Below are 23,251 nucleotides of genomic sequence, written 5' to 3'. Positions count from 1 at the left end.
CCTTCAGTGAACTGCCGCCTCCAGCAGGGGGAAGCAGCGGCCTCTCCACCAAGAAGGTCTTGGCGGTTACGTGTCAGCAGGTGTTCAAGTGACCTGGAAGCCCAAGACCCCTTATCTCTTGACAGATTTTTCTTAAAACCAGGAATTTACAAACCATAGCCAAAAACGCGTGCATGGGCAAGTTCTTTAGGTAAGGAACTGAAAATGACAAACAGCACTATGTTTTGGCATGAATTCTGAGTTTATAAAGATTTGTGTGCACAAAAAACACAGGCACCATTTGAAAACTGTCAAGCGACTTAACATATGGTACATATGCTACACACACACACACACATACAGCTTGTTTCCAAATTAATTTGAAAGGCTATTTAGCTATGAGCTCTCTCTGCATTCAGTTATATCTGACTCAACACAGCCTACAAGCTGGGCACTGATATCTTTCGATAGCAATTCTATTCCTGGGATTTGTTTGAAAGCGTTTAGGTTTTCACGGATCACTGGAGGTTCTTCATTTTTCCCCCTTCTGTGTTATGTAGGTATAAGCCTTCTCTCTAGGCATAAACTGTCCACTGGTAAAAATCAATTTTGATTTTATCAGTATTTATTACTGCTGGTGCCAGCAGTTTAGAAGACTAGAGAGAAAAAACATGCAAACTAGGGAGGAAAAATTAAAACCAGTTCCTCACACAAATAATACAGCCTCCTATCTTTAAGAGGTATTTTGTATCATACTAAAAAAGCTTAAATTATCAATTTAAAGAAAGAATCAATAAAAATTTCTGGGACTCTGTTACTGCTTCTACCTCTTCTGTATTTGTGAGCACTGTGGTGGGCAGCTCTAAAGCCAGGGCAGCCCTCCGAAGGTGCCAGGGAGCCTGGAAGCAGGTGCCAGGGCAACCTGCTTGAAGCCCACCAGGCTCACTCTTACTGGGCCTATTCCCAATTACCCAAATCTTGCCCCCTCAGAGCAGAATATAGACTATTGTGTCAGGCCCTCATGGTCAACTCCTCTTTGCCTTCTCATTTTTTCCCCTTGTTATTCTAGAAAAGGACACCCCAAATGTATGTGCATCTCCACATTCTCTTGATGGAGCAGTGTTTGCTTCACACACATTCTCTGATGATCAGGATGATTCGAGAATAACCAACCTTCCCTCCAATACCTTACTTCTCCTCCCTAAGAAGTTCTCTAGCATGGAAAGAGCCTTCAGAGGATGAGTTAGAAGGAAGACACAACTGAATTTAAACACTGAATTTTAGCTACAACCAAAATGTCTATCTTCTAAGAAGCTACGCACCTTCTCCTACATGTACACAAAAGTCTAAATCACCTTCAAAGACCTAGAACAGAGTAGCTTCTCAGGCACTCTTTTTAAGAACTGTCATAGGCTCACAGGTCAAATCCCCAGGCTGTTTGATGAACGGAGTTGTACTGAACACAAGAAACAGCAGACCCTGCTCTAGTGTAACAGGACTGTAGTGGACCCCAGGGTGCTGCCTGGCCTCTAACCACTCTCCTGAGGACCACAAGGGACCACAAGCTACAGAAAGACTAATTACTACAGCATCTATAATCGGCACGTTAGTCCACTAGCAGAGAACCAGGTGGCAGAAGGCATGAGCTTCCCAGCTCTCTCTTTACTCCCTTTCATAAGTACTTGGGGCCACATGGAAAGGACCTTGGAGACAAGTGTGTAATTGGGTGGCCTCCCTGTCTGCATGCTCAGTACAATCACAGCCATCACTGCTTGCATGAGAAGTAGGTCCGTGCATTATTTCCACCGAGTACCTGGGATTTACAGCCAACTTCTTAAGAAGAGTAGGAATTTACTTAGACCTTCAAAGACATCCACTTCACCAGCCTCAAGGCTCCTGACCCAGTTGCGAAAGCCGAGCTCAGGAGCAATGTGGCTTGAAGTGTGTGACTTCCCCGAACCATTTTCCTTTTGATGAACTTGTCTTGTCAAACCCATGCACACACTGGGCCATCCAGCCCTGCTTCACTAGTCTCTGTGGCAGGGTTCCCAGGTACTTAGATTTTCAGCAATTTTATTTTTCATACTCTCCACTGAAGCTAACCAAAAATACACACACACACACACACACACACACACACAGAATTAAATCACTAAATACGTATGTGTATATGGGCTCATTTTAAAATCAACCTTCCAGTGGCAAAATAATAAAGACGATGACAATGTAATAAGAATTCCCCCCTCATAGCAAATGTGACAAAATGACAAAAAACTCTTAATTTTGGGGCTTTATTTTAATTTTTTTTTTCCTTTTAAGATGCTACATAGTCAAACAGAATTGGCTTGGTCTTTCACGGCATAAAATTAATTCACAGTCAAACTCTCAATTCCTACGACATGGACCAGCTGAAGTCTCTCTCACCATTTCCCACACCCACCTGCTGGTGCCCTCTCTTCCAGCCCCCCTTGCAGCCTGTTCATTCCTCCTGACTCCAAGCCAGGACCCCAGGGGAAGCCAGGACCAAACCTGGGCCTATGGGCTGGAAGTCAGCATGGTGGTTGAGGGGTAGTGAAAGAACAGTCTAGAAGACTGACTATTCTTCTCCACTAAAAAGGGCAACCTAGAGCCGACTGTCATTATTAAGAATTTCCCTCCCTAAGACAGCTGTTACTTATTGACACTGAAAAACACTTCCTGCAGCTCTTCCCCAACATTCCATAAGTCCCACCTGCACATGCCCAGAACCTCACAGAGACAGAGGACCCCATGGCCTCCAACAGCAATGCCAGCTTCACCTGCTGGCATTAGGTAGAAGCAGCATTAACTGTAATCTTGTGACATTAAGAAAACACGAGATGAAATACATCAAATAAGTTAAATATGCATTAAACATCTCTGAATAACAGTTCAACTTCACTACATGAACCAACAGGAATTTAGCTTGGTCCCTTTATGAGAACAAAGCATTGACATTTATTTCCAAAGTGTGGGTCAATCAGTCAACACATCCCTCTCGCTCACGACAAGCACGTCTGATGCTGCCACAGAGCAATTCTTTTCATCTTCTGACTCTGTTCCTCAGTCTCAAGGAGCTGATGGCTTGGACAGAACTGAAGACATGGGACAGCAGCTGGGGCAGGTGTGGGCGGCGGTGGAGACTACTGCGGGGAGCTGGCCACATTCCCCTCCACACTGGGCTGCAGCTCCCCACGGGCCAGCACCAACAGGCAAGGAATAGTGTCTTATTTAAGAGAGGTAATCCAGCAAAATGTACCAAGGCCTACCCATGTTTAAAATAACATTTACAACATGCCGCTGTGGCATTAATCATGGTTTCCCTCATCATTAATAAAGATTATTCTTTTTCCCCCAATCATTTACTATACATTTTTAACTTTCTAAAAGATTGTTACATTATCTTTGTATGTTGTGTTTGTGCATGTGTGTGCAGGGAGGGGTAATTTAAAGGCAAGACCTGTGAGATGTCATCATACATTAATTTCTCTTTACACATGGTTATGATAAATTTAAATCCCATGATATGGTGGATCCATCAATCCAATTTACCATCCTTCTCATGCTGCCTCTACAAGGCAATCTTCCCAATAATTACACCAACGATAAAGAACAAAACCACCAGAGCAAGCAGGCGGGTGCTGAGGCCCTCCTCCTTCCCCGCAGCAGCCAGCACCGACATGGGGCTGTTGCTCTGCACCGTCTTCCGCCTCCGAAGCCCATCTTCCTCCTGTGGGAGCAAATGCACATTTCAAAGGGTGTCCCAGGCACAAGGAAGGAAAGAGAATCCCCGTACATGCAGCAGAGTGAGCTGTTTGTGACCAGACTTAGATGATATGATGTGAGCCAGCCTTGTTTTGCAAATGGAGAAACTGAAGCCTACGCAGAGGAAGGGACTGGACTGTAGCCAGAAGCCTTAATTTCCCTTTCACCCACCCTAACACAATGCTGCTAGGTACCTGTCTATAACATCAATCTAAGCAGGCACTCTTTGGCATCCTGTGATTTACGGAAAAAAACTTCCCAGAGGGTCAACCGGGCCTTTTCCATCCTTGTCCCCACTCACCTTTCTGGCCAGGTTTCCTAGCTTCTCTTCATCTGATCCCAAACCCTCTGTCCTTCTTGCCCCTAATGAATAGGCGTTCCTAATCCAGTTGTCTTTGATTTCTGACTCACTGGCATTTCCCAAGGCACAAATACAAATCACAAGAATCTACAACATGGGACACTTGGAGCTTTCAAAAGCAGGGCTCTGCACAGTTGGTTTTGATGAGCTACACGCAGACTGCGGGATCAAACGTTATGTGGAATACTAAAATGTGACTGACCTTGATGTACTCATCTCAAATATTTTCTACATAATGCATGAATTCCTCACTAAGAAGCAACATTCTTTTTCATACATATAAAGGTACCTGACCGCATCTTCCCCCAACCACAAGGATGTATAAACACCGCCAATGCCATCACTGTGCAGTACCTCAAGAACCTGCAAGTCACTCTGTAGACCTCTAAGCCACTTCCATGCCCTCGAGGCCAAGCTCACACTCCTGAAGAGGAACATGCATCCCGCCTTTCTATCCCGGCTCACATTCATCTCTGCAGCCAGACACACTGCTAATTACTCCACTGACTTGTCCCTGAACCCCACACAGCAGCTATACTTTCTTTTCTTCTTTCTGTCAATTAATTTATATTTACCTTAGTGGCTAGTAGGTCCTGGAGTCAATAGGCAGATAGCCCATGGAGCTGACTTTCCCTGCAATTTGTTGCTGTCTCTAAGGGACATTTATTACACTGGGTTATAATTATTTATGGCTGTGTCTCTCCCTGCTACCCATCAAGAGGGAGCTCTTCAAGGGCAGGGACTGCTTATGTTTGAATCCACAGTGCTGGGCACACACTAGACCCTCAGTAAATCGGTAGCCAAATGAAAGAATGAAGTAAAACAAGAAATCAGTGTTTAGCAGGATAAAGAATCTCCTAACGTCAAGATTGGTCCGATGATATTTTGAAGGTGCTGTGCTCATGGGGCACGGCCAATATCACCACACAGTGACAAATGGCTGGTGCTGTTCCATTAACTTTAAAAAAATGGGCACAGCAAACTACCACATGTATTTTATTGGGTTATACAGAAGCTATTTCTACCTATTTATCACTTTAAACAGCACAGAACTCTGTTTCTAAAGAGAAATATACTCAAGGAAAAGCTTTAGGCCTAGCTTAGATTTTTAGCCAAAAAGTAAAGTGTCAGCTTCATAATTTACTCTATACTAAAGAAGTTACTGAATGAGGCAAATCAAGATTACTGCAAAGGAAGATGATTCCATTTCCCAAACTCCGTCAGTTCTCCAGCACCTACCTCACTGTCAGAAGAAAAGAGAAGGAAAAGTCCCAACTTAGGAGACCTTAACATGCACACCTGGTGTGATGGCAGGTAAGAGTGCAAGCCTATCACGTGTTTGGGTGGTATGATCAAGGTAAAGAGGACAGGCAGACCTCAAGATTTAAGCTGCAATAAAATTTCTATAATCTGATATTTGGAAAAGTTCTCTTAAATGTCATGTCTTAAAACAGACTCATTCGTTTTAAGTTGGAGGGGGCCTTTGAGGTGCTCAGCAAATGGAACCCTAAGGGAAGCTGTGACCAGCACACATTCAGAGCCAGTTCCTAAGGGATGCTGTGACCAAGCACACATTCAGAGCCAGTTCCCAGGGCTGGCTCACAACACAGCACCACAGGCCCCAGGCAGAAGCAGCACTCCCTGCCTCCCTTCAGCACCCAGCACAAGTTAGCCCCAAAGGACACTGCCAAATGCTTCCTCAGGGAGCTGGAGACTCAGGGTTCTCCCACAATCTCCACCTCCTCTCTACTCCATTCCAGTCTTGTCACCACAGCAGCAGTCTGATGAGCCAATAACTGCCCAGATCTATTTAGAGTCTTTGAAGTCAGAACCATAGGTCAGTATTTACCCTGTTTAAAAAAAAAAAAAATTCCCATTTAAATGAATGGGGATGGAGTAGGATTTGAAAATGCATATTCAAAATAACCACTGCTGCTTTAGTCTCAGAATTTATTTACAACTTACACTAATGGAAGTGGGAGGCTTATTTTGTTTTGTGTAAGGGGACAAGAATTTAAATATTTGAGAAACTTCTGCTCAAGAGACAGTTGTTCTTAAGAACCTGATGAAAGCTATGGAAATTTCTCTCCTGAGAAGGAAAAATAAGCAAATACCAAAGACAAAAAGAAAGAGAGAGAGAGAGACCTACAAATTCAAGGGTTCATCAACTTGCCCACCCAAGATCAAAACGCCCCAGTTCTAGATTATCAGAAAATAAACTGCTGTTACCTTGAATTGCTTGTTCTCTTCCCGTAGCCTCTGAACTTCACCTTGAAGCCTCTTACATTCTTCCATCACCTTCTTAACTTCAGTGTCATCCAAAGAAGAACTCAGAGACTTAGACACAGTCGGTGTTTCTGTCTTTGATGCAGTTGTGGATATAATTTTATTTATTTCTACTTCATGCTGCTCAGAAATAAATGAAAGCCCAAGTGTCACCAACCGTGTAATAAAGGACTTTTTTATGCAAAGTAAAGTAGTTCTCAGCAAACACCAAACATGGTAGCATTTCATCCACACTGTAAAATGTCACATTTATTTTAAAAATGGATCACTTTATCTAGTATGTTAATAATCTAAAGCAACTGGGCCCTAGAAATTATGGATAAGGACAAATAATGAAGTTCGGCTGGGACTAATACTTCAAAGAGAGAAACAGGCCCGTGCATACTGCCCTATCGAGTCCTGCCCTGCAAGAATTAGCATCCTGGAATGGTACAAGCTCAGGAGTTACTAGCCACCGATGACTATCACCAGGAAGAGCCGAATATCCCCAGGACGGGTGGGGGAGGGAGGCCAGGGAGAACGCTACACAGAGGGCAGTTTATTCTACCAACTTAGGACTTGGAAGCTGAGATGAAGGTGAACCAAGCTCAGTGTCCGTTAATGTTTCAAAATCTGGGGAAGCTCATACTTCCCACCAAGACCAACCGATGACACTCGCGGAAGCGCCATGTGTGCCAGGAGGTGAGTGACTGGCGGTGGTTGCTCTGGGTAGCAAAATAAGACCAAGGTATCTGGCTCTACCCTCATTTTTGAAATAAGAAGAGTGGTCCTGGGAAGGAAGAACCTCTCTCAGAGCTGGGACTGGAATACAGTTCTCCCACTTCCAAACTGACCTTCCCATGACAGAAAATGTAATCTGGGAGGAGGGAAAAAATGACTACTATCCATCAAAAAAACATGATAATGACATTGGTCAATTACTGAACAGAAAGAAAATACTGTGCAGTTTTGACACAGATCTACAGCACTCCTGGAGTCATTATGGATAATGTTAACAGAATGCTTCAGAGCACTTCTATTTCCTAACTCCAGCTATTAATGGCCAGGGTAGTTTATATTCTGCATGTGTTTTAAATTCTTTGTGTTTTTAATACAATTTCAATTTTTTTTTGACTAGGTTGAAGGGAGGTCCAAATTAGCATTTCAGATACAGTCTCCTTTCTTCAACTGGTCACAAGTGAAGACCATGACAGGCGAATCCTTTGTCTTCAGACAAAGAGAAAGTGAGCTGACACCCTGGGGGAAAGGGTCTCCTCTCCCTCCCCCCAGGCAGCAGAGTCGGGTCACTCTCAGTGCAAGAAGATACTGTTCTCTGGGTCACATATCTGGAGGCATTTCTGGCTGTCACACTGGGGAATACTACTGGTATCTAGCGTCTGGGTGCTCAGATGCTGCTGAACATCTCACGGTGCAAGGGCAGCCCCCATCACGACCAACTGGCCAGCCCCACTGTCACGGTGCTGAGGTGGGAATCTACTCTGAGAGCAGGTTGGGATGGAAGAGGAAAGGGAGGTGGGGGAGGGAGAGGCAGTGCTGACAGGACGCAGATGACAGAACCTAAGAGCCTAGCGTCGAGCACCTGGCACCAGGAGAAAGGGCCAACTACTCCCTGTTTTAGTCTCACCCACTGTTCAACAGCGACCTATAACTTTGCCAAACAGGCTCTTTGGGATTTACGACATCTTAAACAGCCATCGGGCTGTACTTTTCAAGGGGAAAAATGGGTTCAATTAGTTGTCTTTCTGCAAGTCTTTCATTTCATAATGGCCCACTTATTTGTTGACTTCAGCTTATTTTTTTTCTTCATACATCAGAGGGAGGAAAATAATTTGCCAACTTAAATCCTGGTTTTGCAGGAGATGGTATGCAAATAAGTATCAGCTTGCAACATTCAATTACTGTTAACTATAAACATACTTACTGGTTTATCATTTTCTGCTGGCAGTTCAAACACACATCTAAGTTTTGAATCCATAAGGTCTTCTGGTTTTGCCTCCTTCCACTGAAACAATTTAAATTTAATAATCAAGATATTATAAAGCTGTTGGAAGAATAATTTTCTTCCTCTAACTGACAATCTCAGAAAAATGCTCTTAATGAGAAAGCCCTGATGTATATCAAATAGAGAACTTAAGTCTGCTGAGATTTCGATATTTGTGACATGACAAGTACAGGAGCTTTCTTGAATATTTACTACGTGTCACAAGCCCTGAAGTCCTGCTGCCTAAACCCTCACAGTGGCCAGTGCCTCGGGTGCTGGTCTGGGGGAGGCATGTGGAAGAGAGGGGACCACTGCTGAGCAAAGAGCGACTCTACATCACAGCTGGATGACTGGAGGTTAACTGTGGCTTTCCTTAAGGAAATAAAAGTCATTTGACAGGGCACGTCCTTCTCAGAGGGTAAGCAGATACTATCTGGGTGTGGTCTGAGAACCACTCTGCCAGCTACACAGAGCATGTTACCTAGGTAGCCCTCCCCACCCTGATGGCTACCCCATCCCTCCAGTCTGTGGGGAGAGCACCTTCCTAGCTAAATCTTATGTTTTGGGAGGATGTGCTCCTGGTTACAATCCCTTTCAGGCAGTGGAAAATGGGAATTTGAAGGTGTTCTGAGAATTACAGACCAGCATAGCAGCAAGGTTATACATGTATATCACAGAAAAGAAGGCAACCCCTTCTCAGCCCCTCTCCCAAGCCATGCGGCTAGTGCAACACAGGTATTAAGAATCAAAAACGGGAGATAACCTCTACATCTGACACTAGGGGACTGCCACATAAACTATAGTAGATCCACTAAGTGGAATAGTATGCTGCCATTCAAATGATACGGAACAGCCTTCAGTTACATGGAGGCAAAGTCCAGAACGTTAAGTGACGAAACTACAAACAATATCGGAATCTGTCACTCTGCACACACGCACCAGTGTGTGTGTCAAAAGGACACCAGGCCAGGGTCATCAATGAATGCCAAAGCCACTCGGTGAAAGACTACTAGCAAGCAGGATGTTCACACAGTCTCAAAGCATCAGATGACTCAGAGTATCACAATTACCTATTAGTCACAGGGGCAAATGAGCTTTGAGTCTGGCCAGAGCTGTCAGTCACCACCTTAACCAAGTGTCACAAAGAAGGACAGCCCAGCATGAAACCCTCCTGGTGTGAGGCACACATGATATCAACTATGGAATATTTTTGCCAAAAAATATGTAACCTGAACTTAAGAAGAAATCGGCGAAATCCAGAATATGGGACAATTCTATAAGCCAGCTAATCTGACTGTAAAACATTCAAAGTCTGAAAAACAAAAAAGGTTAGGAGCCCTCTACCAGAATAAAAACAACTAAAGGCCACTTTTGGAACAACTAGAAAATGATATGAATTTTTATCTATTAGATAATGCCGAATTAATGTCAATTTCCTTGGCTATAATTAACAGTACTATGGCTACATAAGAGACTGTCCTTGTTCTGAAGTATTTAGAAGTGAAGTGTCATAAAGACAGTTTCACATTCAAAAATAAAATTAGTTTTATTTTATTTATTTATTTTTTTTGAGACAGAGTCTCACTTTGCTAACCTTGGTAGTGCTGTGGTGTCATAGCTCACAGTAACTTCAAACTCCTGGGCTCCAGCAATTCTCTTGCCTCAGCCTCCCAAGTAGCTATTTTTAAAGATGGGGTCCACCACAACGCCCGGCTAGTTTTTAAAGATGGGAGAGTCTAAATTTTGCTCAGGCTGGTCTCGAACTCTTGAGCTCAAGCAATCCGCCCACCTTGGCCTCCCAGAGTGCTGGGATCACAGGCGTGAGTCACCAGGCCCGACTGAGAAAAAATGTATGCAGGTGCAAATGTGGCAACATGCTAACACACGGTGAGTCAGGTAAAGCGGCCGCTGGGATATTTTCTCAACTTTCTATATATCAAAATAAAAATATTTCAAAATGGAGGAAAAACAGAAGGCTTTCCCATTAACAGTGCTTAAGGTCTAGTACAGTACAAAAGAATTACAGGTCATTTTTATTTTTTTTGGTCATTTGTGTATTTCCCAAACTTCCTACAATGTACATTTTATACAAAACTGTTATAAAAATAATCGTACCAGGAAGTAAAATGGCCCTTTAGTGTACATGCAATGCCTGGCCCACAACACATGCTGATAACCAAGTGGTGGACTCTGGACTACGATTTAGACACGGCACAGGTAATCCTCACAATCCTGTGAGCCGTGTGTGTTTTTATCCCTAATTCGTAAACAACCAAAACCTTGAGAGAATTAATGAGCCTGCACCAGCCACAGTGTTAGTGAAAGGCAGAACTCAGCTGCAACCCCAAGACACCCCAGCCCGTGCTCTTTGTACCATGCCATGCAGCAAAAGCCAAACAGAACACATTCTTGGATGTTTCATAGTTTGCATCTGCCATATGTTTCCTTGGTCACACAAATTAACATGAAGTGACACATCATGTTCCAGAAAATAAAAGAGAAAGTAATGAGTGCCTTAATCATCCTTCTCATGAAAAGAAGATGGCCTGTGATCACCGACCTCTCTCAAACTCAAAAAGATCTGGCTTCTCCTTCATTTCCTGCCTACAAGTTAAACGTCAGTAGAGATAGTCACATTTTTCCAGGACTAAATGAAAAGGCCGTGTGGCAACAGGAGGGACCTGTGGAGGGCTGGCACAAAGCAGCCTTTGGTATAAAACTCAGAGTGAAGCTGCAGCACTGCATGGGGACAGCTAACTCAAGCTGGCGGGCATGCCCGGGGTGACTTAGGTCTGCCGTGGGGTTGCCAAGCTGGAGAACAACAAAGTGGTCCGGGCAGCCCTGTCCTCCTGGGGTGGAGGACTGATGAGTCTCCCTGCTGTTCTGTGGACCTCAGGGCTTGTCTGCAGACTCTGATCACATGCACAGGGACAGAATGTCTCTGGATTTACTCACATGTGTAAAAAGCTTACTTTGGGGAGAATTTCCATTCTTTCTGTCCAGAAATATCAGTACTATAACATCACTTATTTATTTTATAAAGATGAAGTTATCTTTATTCTACCAAAATTAGAGAAAAAGTTAAACATATATTTAAGCAGAGGGAAAAATGCAAGAGTTAGGGGGATGAAAAACAAATACTCATGCTTACTAGAACCAATCTCCCCCACTCCCCCAAAAAAGTCTGTGTCAGGCAGGACTTTCAGTACTTCCATACTGACACCCTCATGTCCCCCTGGTGTGTGAGGAGATAGGAAGCCAAAGGGAAGAAGCAGCCCCCTTCTCTGTGGGGAGTGAGGTGGGGGTGGGCTTCCCCACCATTCAAGAGACAACCCATCAGAGCAAGGGACTAATAAGTGCATTGAGTTTATACAAGTCAGAAAAGAATAGGATTCTAGACAATTACACAAACGTTAAAAGTAGTCATCAAGGTTTTAGAAAAACCAGGTAGTTAAAGTACAAACCTCCTTGAAAACATTGTTCCCCTTTAAACAATTCTGACACATTTTGAAATGCATGCACACACAGTTCTATAGCTAATCAGTTTTTTAAACGATTATTACTGAAAGAAATAAGACGCGTTCAGTACTTACTACTGCTTCCATATCAGAAGTGTCAGTTGGAGCAAACATAGACTGAACCATAAACTTGTGTTTACTTTTCTCATTGGGATCATAATCGAAAGGCTGTAACATCACTGAGAAAGAAAATATTTCATTAGAGGGTCAGAGTCTGGTCAGTCCCATTGTTATGCTAATATTGTACTTTGGTTGTCAGCTTCCGCTCATGTGACCCTGAGGACACCCCTGGTGAAGCAAGCAAGGAGAAGTGACCAACACCATCTCCATTCCGTAGGCCACCAGCCTCAGGTCCAGGAAGGTTAGGGGACTTGCCCAAGTCAGGGGGCAGGTAGTGGTGGAGCTGGGAGAAGGCTTAGGACTCTGTCTTCTGATTCCTCAACCACTGCCACCTCTCACTCCCAAAACCTACCATGGTCTTCCAGAATCTGTACACTGCATAAAACACCATATGCCTGTTTTGCTGCAGAGAAATATCCAAATGGTCTTTTCAGGAACTAAAATGGAATGATCTAAGACGTTTAGGAACGTTTAAAGAAACTCTTAGCTTCTCTCCACCCCATTTCCCACATAGCTAATCAAGGTAATACTTGAAATACGATTTTGCCAACAGAATGTTAGAAAAATTTCACAACCAGTACATTCACAAAGAAGGGAAAAAACAACATCAAATTATGTCTCCCAGCTTCTCCCAGAGAATGGAGGGGAACTGCAGTGGCCCTGTGCATGAGCCCCACCCTGCACTGAGGGGTCCTTTCTCCTCAACTGGCTTCCCTAAGCCCATTTCCCAGAGCAGATGGAAAGGGGGCACTACCCTTCTTAAATAGAGGGCCCACTCTTGTTAAATGACAACTGTTTTAAAATATATTATTTGCTGCAGGGCTTTGGCTAAACTAAACACCTATAGTTAAGTTCCCTGAAACATAACTTGGCATACGGGAGAAGCCTACTTGGCCCATCACAAGAGCCAATGTGGACTTGGTGTGTCCACGTGCCAAAACTGGGCTCTGTACTTTAGGTCTGTTATTATTTTATCTAACTCATTTAAAGGTTGGTACTATTATTGGAGGAGAGGTGTTATTTTGATGCCTATTTTTCAGAAAAATAAAAAAACTGAACCAAGAGATTAGCTAACTCACCCAAGGTCACACCAGGGAGAAGCACAGACTCAAACCAGGCAGTCTGCTTGGAGAGCCCCTGCTTACAGCCACTGTCCCCTGACAGCACAAGCCTGTCCTTCCCAGCAGCAAGTCTCCCAGCACCTTTTCTGATGGGCACTCCTTATTGTTCTCTGGCCTTGGAGCTTCCCAAGTGCTCCTTCTAAATCTTTACACACCACCACTCCCTGCAGCAGACAAAGGGGCAGGCAGCCCTCACCACAAATGAAGATTTGAGAAGTCCACAGAGCAAAGTGGCTCACTCAAGGCCACAATATTCAGCAGCAGCAAAGTGGGACAAAGCACTCAGTGCAGGCCAGTGCCCCTTCCAGCACACTGGCCAGCCCATGTGAGCTGGCTTTACATCATGTACCCAGGCCCCACAACACAGCTTATGCAATCACACACAATAGGAAATAGAAAAACTAATTTCCCCCACCCATGTTAAAGATGCAGGGGCCCTTGCCATCTCAGGGACAAAGTCCATTAAAACCTAACCATGCCTCTTGGTACCTGGTCACCCAGATGCCTACAATACCCATCTGAGTGCTCTGAGCCACAGAGGGTCTTGCTCAGACACTTCTTCAGGACAAAATCCAACACATTTTAGAAACAAATCTTTGAAAAACTTAACTCTCTCTCTGGCATCACTGAGGTGGCAAGAGCTACTTTGTGGACAGACCTGGAACATCATTACATGCGTAGGCTTGAAACTTACCACCAGGGACAAATGACTAGACTGGCAGGTCAAAATCATGGGCTCTTCTTCTGAAAGCTAAATCCCCAATGTGTTCTTTTCCACCTCACCCCCTGGACTGCAGTCAGAAAGGTGCATTTTGTAAAGAGCCGATGTCTTCACAGGCTCTGTAATCTTTCTTGTCAACCTTTTGTGGAGTTGGGATACAGTATTCAAACCACTGTCGGATCAATGTTCATTTTTAAAAATTAAAGTGAATTGGGTTTTGAGAATTTCAGGCCTTACTTGGCTGTGACTAAATCATGCTCTGCTGCTTTTCAGTCTGGGAAAGTAGAGAACCTTGACCTAGACCACCCTCAGATTTTTGACAAGGCGCAGGCCTAGTAGCCCTCGACCCTGGGTCTCCTGGCTGTGAATTGCTGCTGCTCTGTTTCCAGCCCACTGCTCTGGAGAGCTCTGAAAATGAACAGGACAACCTGTAAAGAGCCCTGATGTCCAGGTGACAGCAATCTGAAGACAATGCTAGTTTTTAGAGAAGCTAGCACTCAGGGACATCCAATCTGTGGCCCACAGGCCACATGCTGATTTTGTGCAGACTTTTTTTGTTTATATGTGGTGTCATTTCCTGTGTATCATGAAAAGCATGCAGGGACCTTTCCTGTGAATCAGCTATTGTTATTTTGTTTGTATATTTTATCTGTGGCTCAAGATAGTTCTTCTTCCAATGTGTGGCAGAAAAGAAAGGTTGGCCATTGCTGCTAGAGGAAACACAAACAGACAGGTCCAGAGAGCAGGGTGCAGCCCAGATGAGCGGCCACAGGAGCTCCGCAGGAGCTTCCCTCCCAGTCTTCTCCACCTTCTCAGAGACAGCGCAAGGGAGGGGGCAGCCCAGAGTGCTCCGCCAGAGCTCCGCTGGGTTTGAGTCATGCCCCGACGCAAAGCAGGCCCTTCCTCCTCCTCTCTCCATGTTCCCCACCCCAAAACAACCTTCATAACACCCCAAAAACAAAAGGAAAGGAAACAACTTTTAATCCTCATAACAATTCATCAAAAAGCCTGTGTCTCCATTTTCTAGATAAAATGACAACCACTTAGAAAGGCTATGTGGCCTCGCTTGGTCCCATGGTCAGTATATTAAGCAATAGTGCCAGCGCTCCAGCCTGGCTTTGACTCCAGAGTCAGCCTTACACACCACAGGTTCTCAAGTGGGATCCAAAGAGCCTGAGGGTCCCCTAAGGAATGACTCCATGAAGTCAAAACTATGGTCATGGCCAGGTGCAGTGGCTCATGCCTGTGATTCTACTCTTTGGGAGGCTAAGGTAAGAGGATCACTCAAGCCCAGGAGATGGAGGTTACAGTGATCTATGTGATAGCAGCACTGCACTCTAGCCTGAGCAACAGAGTAAGCCCCCTATCTCAAAATAAAAACAACAACAACAAAAAAAAACCTCTCTGGTTATAATGCCAAGACATTTATGTGGATGCTTACATGGATGGTGCAAAAATAACAGAAGTATACCTTAGCACAAATCAAGGTGTGGAACAGAATGGTGCTTGTCTCCATTGTATTCTGTACCTCCAACACTCTCTCAGCTTAAAAAATAAATCTAGTTTCACTAAATATCCTTGATGAGGCAATAAAAAGTATTAATTTTTACTAAATTTCAACCTTGACAACACACACGTTTAACACCTTTACCATAAAACTGCGCCTCTCCTGAATAGGATGACTGTCTTGGGAGAAGCACAGGGAAGCTGTTTGAACCGAGAACACCATTTTCACTTGAACAAACAACTAACAGACAACCATTGTTATTTAGAATTGTGTACATGGTATACGACATATATTTTCTTAAAAATGAACGAAACCTGTTACTTCAAAGAAAACTTGTAGTAGTTGCTGCCAATGATAAAATCCAGGCTTTCAAGCAAAAATTATAAAGTAGGAGACTAACATCTGACATAAAGAGCTTCCAGTTTCTCAAACCTTCTCCTACGAGATCAGTGGGAATAGTAATGAATATGGCTTTGGATAGCGTACAATGAAAAGTGTCAACATCTGAAAGATCTGTATGTCAACTAATATTTTCCAAATAATCCATGCATATTACAAAATCCACTGAAAGTGCAAGAGAGAACTGATATATTTAAAGCCCACAGACACGGCTTCAGATTCCACCCCACCAACTAATAACCTTCCAGAGAGCACACTTGCCAAGTTTGGGGCAGTATCGAGGGAGCACATCCAATCACCAGACAACTCCATCAGACACTCTCTTCTCTTTTCAAACTATGTATTTGTGATGAAAGCAGCTTTTCTTTAATATGTTCACCAAAAAAACACATCCTAACAGACTGAATGCAAAAACATATATGAGAATCCACCTATTCTTTATTAGAAGACATTTAAAACATTGCAAAAAATTGTCAAATAATGCCAGTTTTCTCACTGAATTTTTTAATAGTTATTTTTCATTAAAATATTACTCTGATGTGATTTATTCTTATTCTTAATAATTTTTTATTTTTCAGTTTAATTTTTAATAGGACAAATATCAATATAACCCACACATAAAAAAGATTTTGGGGTCTTCAATTTTTTTTAAGAAACAGGGTTATGGGGCCAGGTGCAGTGGCTCACACCTGTAATCCTAGCACTCTGGGAGGCCAAGGAGGGGAGTGGACTGCCTGAGTTCACAGGTTCAAGACCAGCTTGAGCCAGAGCAAGACCTCATCTCTAAAAATAGCTGAGCGTTGTGGCAGGCACCTGTAGTCCGAGCTACTTGGGAGGCAGAAGCAAGAGAATCACTTAAGCCCGAGAGTTTGAGGTTGCTGTGAGCTGTGACACCACAGCACTCTACCAAGGGTGACAAAGTAAAACTCTGTCTTAAAAAAGAAAAAAAAAAAAAGAGATAGGGTTATGCTACATTGGCCAGGCTGTCCTCAAACTTCTCCAATGATCCTCCCACCTCAGTCTTAAGAAGCTGGAACTATAGACAAATGCCACAGAGTTCAACAGGGCAAAACTTCCTGAGACCAAAAGGTTTGAGGACCACTGTTCTATACCAAGCTGCCTCCTCCAGGAGGAAAATGATCTGATTAAATAATCCAAGTAAACACACTGGTGGCTTTGTACAGTACTCCTCTTGGGAGAATCTGTAGTTTAAAAAGAGAGGAGCTTTACACATACCAGGCCTTGAGTCTTGAGGATGTCCCAGGCCCTCGATGGCACAGCCCACACATCGCTATTGAGGAAACGAGGGCACCCCGTGCTCCTCCAATCCAAGGCTCTGAACCTGCTTGCTTCATCTATGGGAAGAGTGTGGTCTCTGGGGACCTCACAAGTCCAGGCCTACAACATCCCTGCCAAATCACCACAGTGTGGGTCAGGAAGAACCATCTGATGGTGGCTAGGAAAAGATGTGAACAGGTGAACAGGTGAACAAAGCAGGGGGCACTGGTGCTTCCCAACCACTCACATGAAGGGAGCACTGCAGAGGGTCTGAGGCAGCAGTTCCAACAGCCCTCCCATGACAGCACTGGACTCCTGAGATAGAAACACAGACGCTGAGAGGCACAGCTGAGGCTGCTGAGTAGAAAGCTTTCAACTGGGAATGAAGCCACGTGTGGCCTGCTGCTGGTGAACCTGCAGGAAGCTCTGGGTGTCAGCTGGACACTCAGCCCTTCTCCTACAATAGCAACTCTCCTCCCACCTGGAGCACAGAAGGTAGCTGCCACCCGCCTGCTCTCCTTGGCTTGTGGGCTCCCACATCAGCAAGCCAGAGTAAGTGGTCGGGTGACCACTCAGACTTGACAAAATTTCACAGACCTTCAAGTTTTTCAGTATTGACATCCTACTTAACAGGGCCCCTAACTCATATCAGAAAGTTTGGATTTCTCAGCTGCCCATCATCTTGTGTCAGACTCAGTTTGCTAGACCCTGCTTGCTAGAACTTTATGAGAGCACGACAGAATAAATGTTGCTAATCGTTTGCTCTTTCAGTTCCATACATGCAAATTGTGACAGAAATTATGTACTTTTTTCCATGACAGGCTATAAAAGAGCTTCCCATTAACTTAATTTATTTCACTTGAACACCAGAGACACTGATGATAAAACCCTCTTAAATGAACCATCTATCCTACTTTTAAAATGTATCTGCTGGTATTACATTAAAAAGAAGCTTGTTACCAGGAGACGGTGGCCTGGAGACTGGGTCACTACTCACCCACATTAACACTTTGTGATACGATGTCTGTATATTACAGATTGCAAACGTGGGATCCTGTTAAGAAAAGGCCTTTGGGGTCATAAAGCATTGGATCAATAAGATCAGACTTTTTTAAATAAAGAAATGCAATCTATATGGTACTTAAACACATACACACTCTCCTAGGAGAAATGGTGATTTGATTAAATACAGCATAAATGCTGCTTCTGAGAACCCAAGCAAGTCACAGATCATTTTCATCTGCATCATAATGGGAACAGAGCAAATGAATAAAAGTCTAAGGAGCACCAAGGCACATACTTCATTTTTTTCTTTACATCTCAGAATTTTATCTTTACAACATCTCACTCTCATTTCACAGGCCTAAAGCCTCAGCTCAGGCCCTACTGACTCACTTCTAGCTGCCTACCAAATAGGAGATTTTCCAACTTGCTCCCAGTTCCTTTCCCATCCAAATTTTCCTGTATAGCTCCTATAAGGCCCAGAAATGCAATCTCTCCATTTACATCACATTAATTCCTCAGATCAAAGGCCTCCTATTAAAAAAACAAACTATTTCCCAAGTATAAGAACTCTTCACATCCTGATCTTCCTCAGAACTGCTGCTGTGTCCCAAGGAGAGGCCACCCTTCTGGTCCAACAGGTGTGACCACTGCTCAGGTCAGGCAGCAAGTCTCTACATCCTCACATCCAGAACAATTCTCCTGTCTTCACTTTTTAAGTCTCCTCTCATCACATGTGACCCTACCTGGCATGTTCTTTTTGATTCTCCTCTACCGTGTTCACATCCCAATATACCACGTCTTCCAGGGCTTACTCCACGCACAGAGCTCCCAAACTTCAGCATTTATCAGAACCACCTGGAATGCTTACTGAAACACAGACTCCCAGGCAAATCACCTTGTAGAGGTCCTGAGTTAGCAGGACTTTGGTGAGCCAAGAATTAACATTTCTAATGGTTCCCAGGTTCAGCTAATGCTGCTGGCCCAGGGCCCAAATGTGGAGGGCCTAAGGTCGCAGCTCCTGCTGGAATGAATGCCACCTTATCTGGCTGCCTCCCTGGGTCCCTTACTCTATGGGGAGACACTGTCAACACTAGAACACCTGACCTCCTTCCTATGTGTTTGCTCTTCCTCCCCAGTTAGACTGAGACCAGGACTTAAAGGACCTAGGTGCTAATTTGCATGTTTTCATTAGTTGAAGAGTTTTCACCTACTTTCCTTCCAACATTCAGAGCACTCCTGAACCATGCTCCTTCTAGAAATCTCCTTGGGGAAGCCAAAAGAGGGAACCCCCAACTTCGACATCTGGCTTCTCTTCTGACCCCCTTCCCATGCCTGTCCCCTCCACGTGGCCATGACAGCACCTCCCACCTTCTCAAGGCTGCCATTCTCAGACTCCTGCTTTCTCTGCTTCCTCTGGGCTACCCTGCAAGACTGTCTCCGCCACGCTGCACTCACGGTGTCATAATGAAGGTGCTGCTCCACCTTGAAACTAATCAAAGGCACACACAAATAGATGCCAACCAGAGCTCCTGCTTTGCTGGAGATAACCAGTATTACCACAATGAGGTGGTATAATTCTAGCTTGAAGCAAAGCAGCTTGACATTTTAGTTAAACTATGAGTAAATTTACTATGTCCTTTAGGATTATCAAGATGTTGAAATCATGATTACATTTCTGGACCTCTGCCTATTCAGGGACCCATGGATGGGACTATGAGCCTAGTGAGTAAATAATTAATTTTATCTATTTATAAATAAGTTAACACTGAACTGTCTTTGTATTCACTATAGGACTTTGCAGTTTGTGTAACCTGTCTTAGATAACAAACTCCTCACAGTCTGATCAATGTATCTGGTAGAGACCAGTACAAATGCAGCATCAGGGAAGATGATGTGTGCTACCCACAGGCATCAGCCAAGTAACAAGGTTTACCCCTTTCTTTTATAAATACTTTTAAAAATATAAACCTTTTTTGAAACTCCAACAACCTTGCTGTCTCCCGTAACATTCAACAATGGAATGCACCAAAGCCCCTCTGCTTGCTCTCAAGCCGTGATGCAGAACCCCCATTACGCACCAGCTCACTGAGCCCTATAAGCCACATCTCTCGGACTGAGAGCCTGAAACAGAGAGAATGGTCTACCTGGGTTCACACACACGCAAATCCCCGCTGTTGTTTCTGAACTCGCCCTGCTCCTGCTCTCCAGGTGTTCTTGGCCAGCCCACCACTTTCTGCTGTACCTGCTGCTTTCATGGCCACCCTTTCCCTTTGTTCCAGTCTGTGATGAGCTAGAAACCAGAACAGGGTTATCCATAAGCCCAGAGCAAGACTAAACAGGACAAGATTCAAGGCTGGAGCCTTCCTATTGTTTCATGGAAGCAACTATAATGAGGGAAAAGCACATCACTTCTGGAGGCTCTGAAACTTTTACTTTCATTCTGCGTCTCAGTCATCTTGTGGAGAGCTGAAGCTAACTTCCGTTAAGTGAGGTGTACTGAACGTGCTTGGTTAAGTTCTCTTCATTGTGATGTTAGAAAATGTAAAGAATAAATTGTATCATAAAAAGTAAAACATAGGATTCTTCTTAAGGTAGCTAAATTTTATAATAAGCTTTTAAAAATCATTAAAAGCATAATAAAACTGAAATTTTGTTGGTTTTTTTAACCAGGATCTCATTCCGTGAAAAAGATTAAAGACATCTTTTAAGTATGAATGTGAGTTGTTCTTATCTGAGAGTAATACGCCTGGTTCATGGAAACCATTTATAAAAAGGTTTCACTTATCAGAGACTTCCAATGCAAACTCTCAAACAAAGAAGAATGTTGCTGTTAAGAAGCCCAAACTCCAAAACACAGCTTCCACTATCAGCACTTGATGGATAAATGCCGGCTTCTTTATCTAAGGTCTCTATGCACTTACATTCGAGTGCGGACCACAGAAAGATGTGGTTGGTCTTTCTGGTGGCTTGGCTGGTCCCAGGCCACCAAATAGCTGCACCGAACTGAGTCAGCAAAATCTTAAAAGGACTAATCATCAATTGCAATACCACCTAATTACATTAACTGACCAATGTTTCTATCTAAGAAGAGTTGCTGATATTCATTCTCTGTCACCAGGATTTTACTGGACAAACTTTATGCTTTAAATGTGATTGAAAAGAGCTATATGTCAGGAATAAATACTGTTCTTTAATTCTTTGAATTCTAATTTAAAGTACAGATTCAGACACTGGTAGATTTGTGTTTGTTTGTCTTTAATCCATTTTCAATTCCCAGGGTGCACTTAGTAAAGTGTATCTGTACCTAAATATTGGCATCTTTAATGACTCCTCCCAGTAGCCCTCCCCACAGATATTCTGCATTTCTAATTTGCTTGGTACACAGGCAACCAACGTGCATAATTGAACTGCAAATGGAAGCGTGCTCGCTACTTTAGTGAAATTAGAATTCAGTGAAGGTTATAAAAATATTAAACTTAATATCATATTACAGGAAGCGTAAGTATTTTTGATGGGCCCGTAATTTTACCACTTCACCTGCTGTATCCGCTGGCAAACATGGTTTGGAATATTAATGGAAAATTCCCTCATTATTAAACTGCAGTATTAAAAAAAATGCACATCCACTAACAGCTTACCACAAAGACACTTTCAGAAATTATCTACCTTAAAAATATTTTCCCACCTTACAGTTCAGAAGATAGATTTAATTTTGTAAAGCTAGAACAAATAGGGAGATCCCCCACTGCCTCCAACAATTCATTAATTCAAAAGTTCTATTTTCCTTGCATTTCAAATCTCAGGGAGGTGGGGGAATCCAATCTCCTCTTCTTCAATCTCCATTTAAGTGTGCCTATTTTGCTGAGGTCCAGATTTGAATAATTCAAAACCATCTCTAGTAAGATAGTATGTTTCAAGGGGCAAGGGGCCAAAACCACGGCATTCTAGGCCAATTATCGCCAACAGAAGCTCCCTACACCTCTTCACCTATCACGCTGCTGCATCCAGTAGGCACAGATCCCAGAAAGGGAGCTACAATGAGATGAGTACCGATGTAAAGGACAAAGAAAAGGCCTCAAATCATAGGTCCAAGGGACCAGGTTCCACAGCAACTTGGTGCAAATGCAACATTATAATCTACTGACAGCAGTTTGGGTGATGCCTTTACCACCTGAGCTCAGTAAAGGACCCCATAAGGGAATTGCTATGTTCTGAAGAAAGGTCAAAGCCTGAACTTTTGAAGCATAAGGTAAGGTCCCTTGAATATCAGGTTGATCTGACAGGTGAGAAGAGTGTCAAAGGGTATTTCTAAAAGATATCTGTCTCTCCCTGTCCCAACCCAGACCTTCAAGATCTCGGCCCACTGGCCAGCTCCATGGGTGGACGTCATCATCTCCATCACTCCCCCTGTTCCCTCCTCTCTTTCCTTCTTTCCTTGCTTCTCTCCCTCCCTCCAAAGAATGGTTTATAACCTTCCCTAACAGCCTACACATCCCTGGAGTTTTCAGAAATGGGAGAAGTGCACGAAGTGACTTTCCTCTTCAGGTGTGACGCAACACTCTGGATGGCAAGCAGGGAAATGCTGGCAGTATTTTAAGTTGATTTGATGGCCACCATTTTATAGAATTTTATATATTTTTATATACATATATATATATATTTGCCGATTTTGGCCAGGGCTGGGTTTGAACCTGCTACCTTCAGCATAAGGGACCAGTACCCTACTCCTTTGAGCCACAGGTGCTGCCCAGAATTTTATATACATTTTATTTGAAAATTTACTAGCAACTTTTCACTAAGAAATGCACATTATGGAAAGAAAAGAAACATGAATCCCTTATCAAAATTAGGAAGGACTCATAAATTAACAGAAGGAATTAATTAATTTCTAAAAAGGCAATTCAAATATTATACATCCACCTTCAAATATTGTTTTTCTCAAAGCTAGCTCAAGAATAACACAACTTGTCCCACAATTTTAGTTACACGGTAACTAAATTCTAAATATTCTGCCAGGCAGACACTATTCTCCTCATTTTACAAACAAGAAAACTAGAAGCTAGAGAGGTTAGGAGATCAGCCAGCCGGTTAAACCGCAGAGCAGGGCCTCCTGCTCAGGTTTCCTAAGCTCAAATCCACTGACCTCTGAACACAGTGAGCAAAGCCGTGCCTGGCCATGCAGCCCCTGGAGA

At 43.5% G+C, this 23,251-nt stretch overlaps 1 protein-coding gene across 1 annotated transcript in view; it reads right to left on the bottom strand.

The window, feature by feature from the left end:
* Positions 1 to 2,254: 2,254 nt before the first annotated feature.
* Positions 2,255 to 23,251, bottom strand: part of VAPB (VAMP associated protein B and C) — a 53,475-nt gene continuing 32,478 nt past the window's right edge. Inside the window, exons 3-6 of the mRNA XM_003787730.3 lie at positions 11,984 to 12,087; positions 8,331 to 8,411; positions 6,353 to 6,529; positions 2,255 to 3,727 (exon numbers count right to left, since the gene is read on the bottom strand). Of these exons, the coding sequence (XP_003787778.1) occupies positions 3,569 to 3,727; positions 6,353 to 6,529; positions 8,331 to 8,411; positions 11,984 to 12,087 (521 nt within the window). The 3' untranslated portion in view covers positions 2,255 to 3,568. The remainder of the gene's footprint in view (positions 3,728 to 6,352; positions 6,530 to 8,330; positions 8,412 to 11,983; positions 12,088 to 23,251) is intronic.

The sequence above is a fragment of the Otolemur garnettii genome, unplaced genomic scaffold (genome assembly GCF_000181295.1).
Source record: "Otolemur garnettii isolate 467f Iridium unplaced genomic scaffold, OtoGar3 scaffold00023, whole genome shotgun sequence".
In the NCBI taxonomy this organism is placed as follows: domain Eukaryota; kingdom Metazoa; phylum Chordata; class Mammalia; order Primates; family Galagidae; genus Otolemur; species Otolemur garnettii.
Note: the sequence above shows the minus strand (reverse complement) of the source record. Positions and strands in the feature narration are given on the sequence as shown.